The sequence below is a fragment of the Plectropomus leopardus genome, chromosome 2 (assembly GCF_026936395.1).
Source record: "Plectropomus leopardus strain MGB_pleo_1.0 chromosome 2, ASM2693639v1, whole genome shotgun sequence".
NCBI classification, from domain to species: Eukaryota; Metazoa; Chordata; class Actinopteri; order Perciformes; family Serranidae; genus Plectropomus; species Plectropomus leopardus.
This window is the reverse complement of record NC_142177.1, coordinates 30,809,929-30,822,059: the sequence shown is the minus strand read 5'-3', so window position 1 is coordinate 30,822,059 and position 12,131 is coordinate 30,809,929. Positions and strand designations below refer to the sequence as shown.

The 12,131-nt window shown below is 38.8% G+C and overlaps 1 protein-coding gene across 9 annotated transcripts in view; it reads right to left on the bottom strand.

Annotated features, from left to right (window-relative positions):
• The window catches only part of cacna1da (calcium voltage-gated channel subunit alpha1 Da), a 91,170-nt gene that overhangs the window by 22,756 nt on the left and 56,283 nt on the right, over positions 1-12,131 (bottom strand). For 8 of the 9 annotated variants that reach the window (XM_088090769.1, XM_088090768.1, XM_088090773.1 and 5 more), the window contains 8 exons: positions 9,410-9,497; positions 9,196-9,303; positions 9,001-9,053; positions 8,757-8,903; positions 8,443-8,644; positions 7,883-8,041; positions 6,801-6,911; positions 5,195-5,278 (listed from right to left, as the gene is read on the bottom strand). In XM_088090769.1, coding sequence (XP_087946895.1) covers positions 5,195-5,278; positions 6,801-6,911; positions 7,883-8,041; positions 8,443-8,644; positions 8,757-8,903; positions 9,001-9,053; positions 9,196-9,303; positions 9,410-9,497 — 952 coding nt within the window. The remainder of the gene's footprint in view (positions 1-5,194; positions 5,279-6,800; positions 6,912-7,882; positions 8,042-8,442; positions 8,645-8,756; positions 8,904-9,000; positions 9,054-9,195; positions 9,304-9,409; positions 9,498-12,131) is intronic. The other variant, XM_088090786.1, reaches the window with a different exon arrangement.

Genomic DNA, 12,131 nt, shown 5'->3' with positions numbered 1-12,131 from the left:
CAAACAGTGTCAGTATAAGTGCTTTATTCAGTGTTTTTACTGGTTTTTAATCTCAGTGCCTGTTTGTAGGAGGCGGCCTCTGTGGATACTTCAGCTCATGGTAAAAACCTCAATTAACACTGAGGCATACCTTTACCTAAACAAGTTTACTTGGCTGATCCTAACCTCCGTTACTTTATGTTATGGACGTAATGTCATTTGTGAAGCACTTCTTCACAGGATATATGATCTGTTGTGTGTGCACATTTGTAGGATATTTTACGAACCCATGTATGAGGATACATCGGTCTGCAATGAGCCAAGCAGCATAGAAAAATCATATTATTATAACATGAAACTGCTTTATTCAGTGTTTTCACTAGTTTAAATCCCCTGGTCCAACAATCGTGGAGAGGAGGAAAACTCGGCAGATAATTCAGCTCTCGGGAAAAACCTCCTGAACAATGAACGCTGAAGAAATTCTAACTGGGAGAAGTTTCAGCTTTTTGCAATCTGCAATCCTCACCACTAGATGCCACTAAATCCCCCTAAATCTTACACACTGCTCCCTTAACTGGACAAAACTCATACATTGTGTGCATCATCAATGGCGCCCATAAAAGAATAAGAATATATGTAAGACAGCTTAAGTCTCACTCTTCTCTGGGTTGCAATGATTTGATGTAAACAAAGTATTTTTCAGTGGCTTGAGATGAAAATGCTTGCTGATCAAAAAGCATAATCAAATAATTTGATCTATACATTCGCTCACACAAATCCACATCCACACACAGTTTGCAGTTCACATCATTGACAATAAATTATCAGCAATATGTGGTGAGCATTTGTAAACAAAGAAAGTCCAGGTGCAAAATAAAATAAGTCACAGTGGTGGCGGCTTAACTGAACCTGTATGATAATGTGATTTTTTTCAAAAAAAAAAAAAAAAAAGATTAACGCTAGACCGAAAAGAGTCATATCAGGAGGCTCAGCGCTGAAATAAAGAGATACTCCAGACAGATATGGCTTCATTCAAATCCCTCTGCACGATAATTCACAATCCGCCAGTATGAGGTGCAGAATGAGCAGAAATGATAAAAATAAAATGTAGAATTAGCTTGAGGAGGTTCTTTAGGTAATCCTGGCCACAGCGTTGATGGAGCATGCGTTCAGCATTGCCACGTTGCTGGGGAAGCACTGCACGCACACGCAAGACATTTGGATGATGAGGAGCCATTGGTGAACTCATAGCAATGCAGCAACTCATGCATGTCAGTAGTGCCCTCCAAAAAAATTAAATAAAACTGCCATAGCAGGGCGCTCTCACAGTCCGGTGCAGAAAGAGAGGTGAACAGGAGAGGAGAGAGACAGACAGAGAGGGAGGACGGAACCAGAGAAAGAGACCAATACTGGGAGAGGAAGTAAAACCAGACAGATTGAGTCATACTGGAACAGGACAAAGAGGAAAGGCAGAGAGGTGTAAAAAGTCGAGAGAGTTACAGTTGGAGTGTTCATGCACCTGACTGGAGTCTACACACCTGCGCTACACATGAGCTCCATTCTGAGCTTTAAGAGCTCACTACAGGAAGACAGAACAAAACACAGAGACAATCACTCACAGAGACACAAACACAAGATCATCAAAGAACCTCAAACTCAGCTGCATTAAACCACCATCAATGTAAATGTACAAAAACGACTAATTCAGTGTCTTCTGATCCGCCGGAGGATTTTTGGTTCACAGGTTCTTACCTGATAACTGTGTGGTGCAAGGATGCTGAGACTTGTACTGTAATTTAAGGACTTTAACTGTATAGTTGTTGCAAAAAAAAGCTTCTGTTTCTGTCCATTTTACTATATGACTCATCTGTTTTACTTCATATTGATCCATTAAATCAAAATCTGTTAAGCTGCAGTGGCCCACACAACTTCAGGGAAAGCAAAAGACGACATTTTTTAAAATTCTCACTCCGAATTTCAGCTTTTCAAGGCAGATTGAGCTCCACAGATTATGTATTAAAATTGTCCTTAATGTTGTGTAGGATGGACATTTCCAAGCTCTGAGCTCCAGGGCCATTCTGTCTGGAGGTAAAGATCGATATGGGAAGAGAGAAAGGGCAAACTTCACAAGGCTCTATGGAAAAAACTGACCGGAGGGGAATGGAGCGGGTGGCCGAGCGCCATCTGTGAGAGGCGGGACATGGAAAGGATGTTAGGGAGTGAGGTGAATGGCTGATGCTTCCCAGCATGCATTTGGAGAGCTCACAGCAGTCAGGTGAGAAACTAAACAATCACACAGCTCATGACTGAAATGACGAGCAAGCAGCAAAAATCACTAAATCAAAATGCAAACCCACGATAGATCAGCTGTTTCGAATGATTACATGGAAAAGTTTAAAATCTGATCTTGTCAGTTTGACACGAGTTTGACATAAACAGTAAAAACCGCATGCAATGCAAACCACAAATAAATGTTAATGGTGGATGAAAGGTGCCTCACAAGAACCACCATGAAAGTCCTTGTGAAATCAACATCATGTCCCCAACATTCACAACACACCTCATACGTACAGCACACCTTAAAGAACAAACTGTACACATGTAGAACACACATGCAGAACAATAATAACCTGCACACACCACCACCACTGTATGTTTTAAACAAAGTTTGTGCTTGTTTATACACTCATGCAGACGCACATTTGGGAACACAAACTGAGAAAACACAGAAAACATGAAATATAACTCCAGAAAAACAGCACTGCAGCTCAGACGTGAGAGCACTCAGGAGTGGAGGAGGGGCCGCTTGAGCAGTAAGTCTCGGGTACACTGCACCGCTATCAAGAACCACCATCAGCATAAACTGTTCCTTTAGGTCTCAGCATTCCTGGTGTTTGTATCTTGGCCTACAAATCTGGCTATCTCAACCCAGCCCAGTCACCAGAGGCGAAAGTTGGCATTGTCCGTTTCTACAAACCATGAAAATGTTACATTTGAACGTTTTATAGGAATCATATCAACATTTCTAAAGCTATGTAATACACAGAGTGCCCCAGGGATGAGGCCAACCTGAAAAGGCCAACCTGAAAGCTAAAGTCGCTCTGGTTCCCTCATCAAAAAGCCAATGGGATTTTTCAATTGGTTTTTGGCTAATTGCAGAAACAAAGCTCCGTGGTAAACAATTATGATACTTAAACGTTTTGTTCAGAAGTTAATCTTCACAAATAAACACCTTTTTCAGGATTTCTGAAGCCTAAATGCAATCACCAGAAGTAACAAGCTACTGCTAGGCTTAAAAGAACAACACTTCCATCGCATCGCTACGGTTACGAGGCTGTAAGGCCGTGTTTGGCGCAGTTTGGCGTGATGACGTTCTGTACTCTTATTTAGCCACTTGTTAGCAACCGTCTTTTGTAAGACACATAAAAATGTAGTGGGGTCATTACTGACGTATTTTATGAAGTAGAACAAAACGTTAAAATGTCTTAGGCTTGTGTTAACCACAGACCTTATTTAAGCTTTCTAACCAAGTACTCATTAAAAAAAAAAACATTGACTTTGACACAAGGGAACAGGATATGCATGCTTATTCATTTACAGGATTTAGGACTCATTACTGGGGTTCTTTATAAGCGAGACATCTGCCACGCTGCAGACCACTACAGATAAAAAAAACCCAAAAAAACAAAACAAAAAAACATTTTTGTGAGTTAATGAGTCATTGCTGTGTTCCCAATGGCTTTTCTGGCACCCAATGGGGTTTTTGGAAGCGACCCATCACTGTTTTTTCAGCAGCTTTTTAGGCACAAAAAGCAGTTTGTTTTTTTAAGAGACATTACTGCTTTTCCAGCAAGTATAATGACCTGAAAAGTGGTTGTTTTTTTACAGAAACAAGACTGCTTATCCTGCTGGGATTTTGCTACCCATGCAGGGTATTCTAAGCCAAAACATGATCTTTTCCAAACTATAACCAAGCGTGTTTTGCGTATAACATAACCACACGTTAACCATAGTGTTGTTGAAACGTGACATTTTTACATATCCACATACATGCAACAGTAATGTGGTTTGCAGAAATGTTCAATGCAGACATTTTTTCTGGTGATTGGGTTGCTTTTAACTTTTGTATCAACTCAGAGCAAGAACAACAAAGTAGGTCACAGATACTGAGTCTTTTTGGGGGGTGTTTTTGTTAAAAGCCAAGCCATAAAGAGAAAAGTATTTTGCAGTTGAGTAATGTAAAGAAGTAGTCACCCACTATTTTATTGAGCCGTGACATGAATTTTCAATGTGACTGACATTGATCAATACTGAAATACGCTTTGAATTAAAATTAAATCTTCTGCTCTATAAAAAATACAAATATCTATTTTTTATCTGAGTCAATAGAACGTTCAATTTTGTCTTTAATCCACTGTAAAGGGGTCCCGAAGATAAAGTTGTTATAAACAACAGGTTACACACACACAACATTTTTGTTCATTGCCATACTTGCCTCTACAAGTTTCTATGGAAACAAAACGAACAAGAGTAAGAATTAGACAACCACATCATAAATCATCCTGCTCTGAACCAAACACAGGCCTCAGTTCACACAGAAATGTGACGGACTCCTGTTTTTGACCAGTATTTTCACAGCTGTGTCCGAGGGTTAAAAATCAGAAAGTTCAGACATTTTGTTATGATTCCTGCAACAAACAGCAGAGCAACACATTGACGATTAAACATTTGGCAGACGCAATTTCAAACAGGACAGACTGTTTGATTAACTCAGAGTTCTGTCAATGTAACACATAAATGAAGGTCAAACTGAAGCTTTTCAGAATAAACCAATGGCTCTTTAACAACTATGCATGAAAAATGATCCAAAATGCAAAGTTTTAGCGTGCTAAGTATCACAATAAATATGGAAATTCTTATTTTAAAGTGACGGCTACAACTGACACACTAGAGTAGACGTTCCCAAACAAAGTGAGGTGATTAAAAAAAATACAAAAATGTTTTCTGTTACATTTGATTATTACCTAGGACCTTAAAACTCATTGATTGATTTGCTCTCTTGATTGATCTCTTCATTGAAATTGCTTCATTTTCAAGGTCCTAAATACAAAAAAAGTTGGGAACGATGGCACTAAAGTTTGAGAACAGCAGTTGCCATATGGCTTTCCTGCAAGGCTTCAGTTCAACTTGAAAGGCAGAAGAAAGTAGTACTTACATTAACTTCAGTGATAGCAATATCGACGACGCTACCAACAACAATTAAGGCATCAAATGTGTTCCAAGCATCAGCGAAATAGTGCTGTTAATGCATGGGCGTTACATGTAAGGGTAAAGATGGGAAAGACAGAGAAAGACAGAGAAGAGAAGAGGAGAGGGAAGCAGGATCAGACAGATGATCAGAGGAGTGGGTGTAATAAGATGGCAGGGTCATGGGAGGACAAAAAGAGAGAAAAAAGAGGAGATATTAAGTATTAAGAGTGGTCAGATAAAAAGCCAGAAATCACAGTCCTGCCGTGGAAACCTGCAGTGTGAGCCGAGGCGGCCCGAACAGAGAGAGGTCAGAGAGCAGCGGAGCTCGTTGTAGCTCATCTTTACTTACATCAATCTCACTGAGAACTATGTCTACTATGCTGCCAATCACAACCAGGGCGTCGAACACATTCCAGGCATCCCCAAAATAGCCCTGAGTGAGGTGGAGCGAGTGGTGGGCAAATAGGATGTGAGATCAGCACAAACAAAAAGTGTTTACTCTTACACTGAAATGTATATTCTGGTGATTAAAACACACAGGAGCATCTGCTGGCTACGATTACAGTGCACTGATTTCTATAGAGTGTGGCTGAGCTGCAAAGTACTAGATCTGCACCAGACTGATGTTGATATGAATATTACATGCAGAAGCACTGCTGCCATGAACTTGACAGACAGCGAGTGCTATTTTATCTAAAAGGAAAGTCGGCACTGCACCCCACACTCTGACTCTTACTAGCATCCTGTCCTTCTTCTCAACACAGAGCTGGTGGCCGGGCAGTTTAAGGGAAAATGAGAAAAACATTCAATGACTCAACAGTTTTCACATGTTCATGTACGCTGCTCCACTTTTTAACATTTAAGTCAGTGGTTACCAACTGGTGGGATGTGGTCCAAAAGTGGGTCGCTGGGCCATTCTAAATGGATCGCAATGTCAAGTTTGTACAGTACAGTACAGTTTGTAAAGTTTTTTTCTGACCCTCCAGAAAGCTACAAATATTTTTCCTTGAGCTTCCCTAAGTGACTTGGAGAAATGCACGAAGTGTTCATCCCACATGATATGTTTAAAGACAGTGGGAAATTGGAAAATCCAACGATAATTTCTGTTTTTAAAGTTTCTGGCTGTGATAACTGGTGTCATTTTGTTAATTTCTATTTTGGCTGGCGTGCAGTCTGGGAGGCATATTTTCTTAGAAAAGAAAAAAATTAAAAGAAATCATGCCTTCCAAACCCACTGCATGTTTTCTTTAAAAAAAAAAAAAAATTCCTACAAAATCCGTGCGGATGCTAGAAACTAAATACTTGCACTTTTTTCTTGCAATATGTTTTATTTCATTGTTTTTTAAGCCCCCATGGTATCATTGTCAAATAAATTGGATATGTGGTCCCTTCTCCTATATGCAGACCTTGAACAAATGACTTAAGAGAAATGTGGACCCAGTGGCTGGACCAGCTGGGAACCATTGATTTAAGCATTACTTCAACATTTTGGGAAACACTTTTATTTGCTCTGCAGCTGAAAGTCAGATGTAAGTGGTTGTGATTGAAGATGTTTGCATGTAGTGACTCACCCTGGGTTTGAAAGCGATGAGTTTAAGAACCATTTCCACAGTGAAGACAGCAGTGAAGACCATATTAAGGATGTCCATTACATAGTTAAAGAGCGCCGACTGGCCGTAGTGCTGCAGAGAGGAGATAAAGAGGGATGGTTAAAAGAACTGAAAAAGGGGAAACTGCTATTATTCTATTCAAGACACCGGTTAAAAAATGATGAGAATGAGATTTATATTGGTTGCTTCAGGTGACTAAAACACGCTTTGCTGCTGCCCTCACAGTAGTACATTACGTAGCTTCAGTGGCAGTTTTCCTGTCTGCTTCTCCAAACTGATGCCGCCTGACATCTTCTGCAGGTATCACACTGACTATAAATAAGTACTCTACACAACCCCACTTAAAATATCCAAACTTTTCTTTTCGGAAGACTACCTTTAAAGGCCCTAAATGTATGTGATTACAGTATCTTTCAAATTATATGAAGGATTAAGTGTTATGTTGGAGGAACAATTAAACTATTTGGGTGAAAACTGATCATATATGCTTTACTTCAGTCCATTTATCAAATTGTCCCTGAGTGTGCTTGCATTCATGTCTACCACAGTGTCTTTCATGGTAATACCACTGGAGGGAGCCAAAATCAAACATTTTAAAATTGTACACATAATACCTGGCAAAAAAAAATTCACTACTAAAAATAATTATGGCAGTTAGGATACTGAGAACATTTCAGAGATTAATTCAGATATATTGATGAAAATATGTTTGGTACAAAAACAAATATAATACATATACAGACATATATAAGACTTCATAAAACTTGTATAAATTGATTTATATTGATCACCCAACATATCTGAACATTCAGAAGAATTATTAAATGCCTACTGATAACAAACTTTCTCAACTTCTGCTTGGACCTAAATAAACACTGACACATACAAAATAACTTTAACCTGTAAATATATTAACTTTTCAATCCAGCTACTGAACAATTCTTGCCATCAAGTGTGATCTCAGTCTTTTCAACAGATTTTATTTTATTTTTTGTCACAGAGCTGGTTGGTTTCAGCAGCATAAATATATTGCGACTTCTCACCTGCACAGCCAGGCAGAGCGTGTTGAGCATGATGAGCACAAACATGATGTACTCAAACCCCGTGGAGTTCACCACATACCAGAACTTGTACTGGTATGGGTTTTTAGGGATGTACCTCCTTAGCGGACGTGCCTTAAGAGCGTACTCCACACACTGACGCTGCACAAAAAAACATACAGAAGTGGTTTTAATGGTCAGTTTAGGACGCAATGTAACAGTGATAATGAGTTATAGGATTCTCACAAGAGACCCAATAAAGTCTATTAGCTTTTCTGTGGAGTAAATTAAAATCAGTACAGACAGGGTTCGTGCAGAGGGCTACAAATCAAATTCACAAACTTTCAAGTCCTTTTTTTAAGCACTCATTTTTTTCTCATGGATGAAATTGTTCTCTTCACCACCATATGTTGCAAGGAAATTATGCAAAATCATAAATGGAACAAACATGCAACCAGGGCCTATATTAACTTATTATTGATTAACTGGTTATTAGTCTTTAGGGGCATGACATCACACACACACACACACACACACACAGTTCTTTCATGAAGCCTGCTCACCTGATTTTTGTCGAGTTCACAGTTTTTGTACTCTTTCTCTCCTTGTTCCTGAAATGTGACGATCACAAAACCTACAAAGATGTTCATCATGAAGAAAGCGATGATGATGATGTAGATGATGAAGAAGATGGAAATCTCCACGCGGTAGTTGTAAATGGGGCCCAGGTTCTCTCTGTTGGAGTCGATCGCCTTGTAGAGTAAACTGTGGAGAGACAAAAACAGACAGAGAGCACGTGATCCAGTTTTGTTAATAAGACTGAGATGTGACTTCTCTTGTTTTTAGAGTTCTTGAGATTAAAAAGCATGATTCTTACGCAGGCCAGCCTTCAAACGTGGACACAGTGAACAGAGCCATCATAGCCATGAGGACGTTGTCAAAGTTAAAGTCGCTGTTGTGCCACAGTCGTTTGTGGATGGTCGGCTGGTTCACATCTCCGTCCTTATACAGGATGAATGTGCCCCTGTGAGAAAATAACACGTTGTGTGGAGGTTAAGACTGAAACTATGGTGATAATTGCAGATAATTAACTGTAAAGGTGCAAGATTAATGAAACTAACTTGCACTCTTCTGGGCTGGACTTGGCTTCATCTGTGCAGCGATAGAACTTTCCCTGTGGAGGAAAATATAATGTTTTCACTCTAATGATACATATTTTAAAAGAATTAACTCAAACAAAAATAAGAGGAAATTTGTTGGTGTATAGTTTCCTGCACGAGGCCCAATGATTTCTTTTTAACCTCAGTGCCGCTGACCTTAAATAGCTGCACCCCTATGCAGGCGAACATGAACTGGAGCAGAGTGGTGACGATCATGATGTTACCGATAGTTCTGATGGCCACAAACACACACTGCACCACGTGCTGTAACACAGAGACAAAAACACGTTCACAGATTGTGGCATCTATACTCGTCATGGTTATTATTGTTGCGGACAAACTGCCAGGTGACTTTGTGATGAGGTCTGACCTTTAGGCCCTTGGCTCGGTTGATGGCCCTCAGGGGTCGAAGAACACGCAGGACCCTGAGAATCTTCACCACTGAGATGGCTGAGGACCTGATCAATGAAAGCAAATGGATGCAGCGTCAGTTTAAAGTCAGGATATTTCAGCAAAGACAAGGCAATGACAAAGACAAGGTTCCCACATGTGTTCATGGACAAGATTTCAAAACTATTCCATGATGATGTTTTTTTTTTCCTGACTTGCTCGCCTGGCGTTATTCATATTTCAGATTCAAACATAATTTCAGCTAGCTGCATGAAGGGAGGGAAGGAACGTGCCAGTAAAATAAACGTCACCCATCAACGGTCATTATAGCTACGTTACATCGAGAAAATTTTCCATTATGTTACATTACATGGAAGATTATCCACGGAAGATTACTGTAACAAATTCATTACACAAAGCATGGGGTTACAGTAACAGTACATATTTTACTTATAGTTGTAATTGTGGTATTGATGATGATGATGAAGATGTTGATGTGAGAGTGACAGGAACAGAACATACTGCACTTCTGCGCTATGCTGCATTATCGGCCCTCATGGCGCCGGTTCTGATGCTGCATTATCATGACTGTCATGACCTGATGGCGTTGTATATTTAATAGTGTTGTGTACTACAATGTAAATGGTTTAAGGCATTCAGTGATGTTATCATAGCTAATGCTCACTGATTTATTACAGGCCCAGTGGAGTTTTGTTGGACACTTATTATCTGCTCTTGTGGAGCTTGAATGTGCACAGGTTCAAGTCACCCTGTGCAGAGATTAATGACAACTGTGTCATATTGTTGGTGCTTTATGTGTTTTTGATTACATTTTTACACTTGCTCTAACATAAATTGCCCTCTGGGACAAATACTAAAATGTAATTGAACAAAAAAAACCCCAAAAGTTTTGACTTTTCCAAAACTTTCACTGATTTTTATTCCTTTCAAACCTAGATCGTCATCAGCTTTCTTGAGCTGCGTTCAGATGCTGTCCACAGGTGTTTTAAGTGCTGAGCAAAGTGGTTTAATTTAACACGCAAGAAAGGCAATGAGCAACTTGACAAGAAATGTTCCAAAACTGGCAAGAATTTAGTAGATTTAGGAAAGTAATATAAAAAAGCTAGACAAAAATGATGAGAAAATTATATTTGTAATTATAAATATTTATTTAAAATTATGTTACAGAATTCTGCGTTTTAGGCATTTTTTTCCCAGGTCATTTTCTGGTTTGTTATCTTTTTTTAATTTTCCTTTTTTTTGGCTTATCTTCAGGTAACTGTCATGTACTTTTACATGGTACAAGGAACAAGGGAGATTTTTCTGATTTGTTGGAAATTTGGGGGTTATTTTGTTTTGATCATAAAATTTACTTATTGCCTTCTTCCCATTTTAAAAAATCCTTCCAGTTTAATCAGGTTACAAAAAGTAAAAATATGTAATGACTTTCCCAAAGCTTTAAATTATTTATACTTATTCCATGAGTTTTCCAGTCCTGGAAAACATGATTGTGAATTTCAATGATTTTTTCCAGGAAATTCCATGACCGTAGGATCTATGCTAATATCTCAGTTTCACTGAAGAAACCTTTTTCAGAAGCCAAGGAACCATTTCAGGAATTTACAACTTGTTTACAACTTTATTCACTCAATAAGGAAACCGGGTGACACTGGAATCAATACTGGGACAAGAGTGGGACATTTCTTGTAATGTTCACTGAAAACAATCAAAGTTGTGTTGACAGCTTTCTGACTAATCTAAAAAAAAAAGAGACAGAAATATAGTGTGTGCAAAGGAGCTGAAGGCACAAGAGAATGAAAGAGATAGAGGGAACAGCGACCGAGGGAACAAAGTGAGCTGTTAAAGGTTTTATATATATATAATTCAGAACAGTACTATAGAGGCAAACTGGTATTTGCAATGTAGAGATAAATTGGAGTAATGGAGTCCTGAGCAGATAATGAAGTCAAGTTCTCTGTGTTTGTTGTACTCAAAGATTCTGTATTCACTGTTGTGGTGGATGGTCTGGCTGAGCGTGCATGTGAGTATCTGTGTGTTTCCCCCTAGCAGCTGCTGTTCTGCACTGCACTCAAATAGCAGAGACCGCTGATATCAGGACAGGCTTAGCTACTTTAACGTTGAAAGCCGTAGAAAACAAAAAACATAGAAAAAGTAGAAAACAGAAAACATGCTTTCAATGGCATAATTTCTTTAAAAGAAATTAGCAACTTTTTTCTGTTTTAAAACTTTGGGTAATTTTGAAAAACATCCATCTATTTTCTTTCTTTAAAAAACTTTTGATTTTTTTTTCTATAAAATTTTTTTCGGGGTGATTTAAATTTTTTTTTTGCAGATTTTCGTTAACTCTAAAAAAAGATTCTCTAAAATTTTGGGTGATTTTTAAAGAACAATAAAAAAAAAAAAAAAACGCTAAAGGGATACCATTTATCACAGCTGGACTGCGACCCACCAGTTATGAACCACTGGTACAGAGCTCCATAATTATTAAACCAAAAATGAGCATGGCCATAAGGCACTTAGCAGATCATCTATGTTGGAAAAAGAGGTGCTGGGGTTGTTAGTCTCCTTTTCCACTTCATCATGTCTCTCTTGCATCCATTAAAACATCTACACTCAGTTTTTGATCCCTTAAGTAGGTCATTTGCTAAATTTTCCTGTTTTTATATAAGTGTATAGAATGC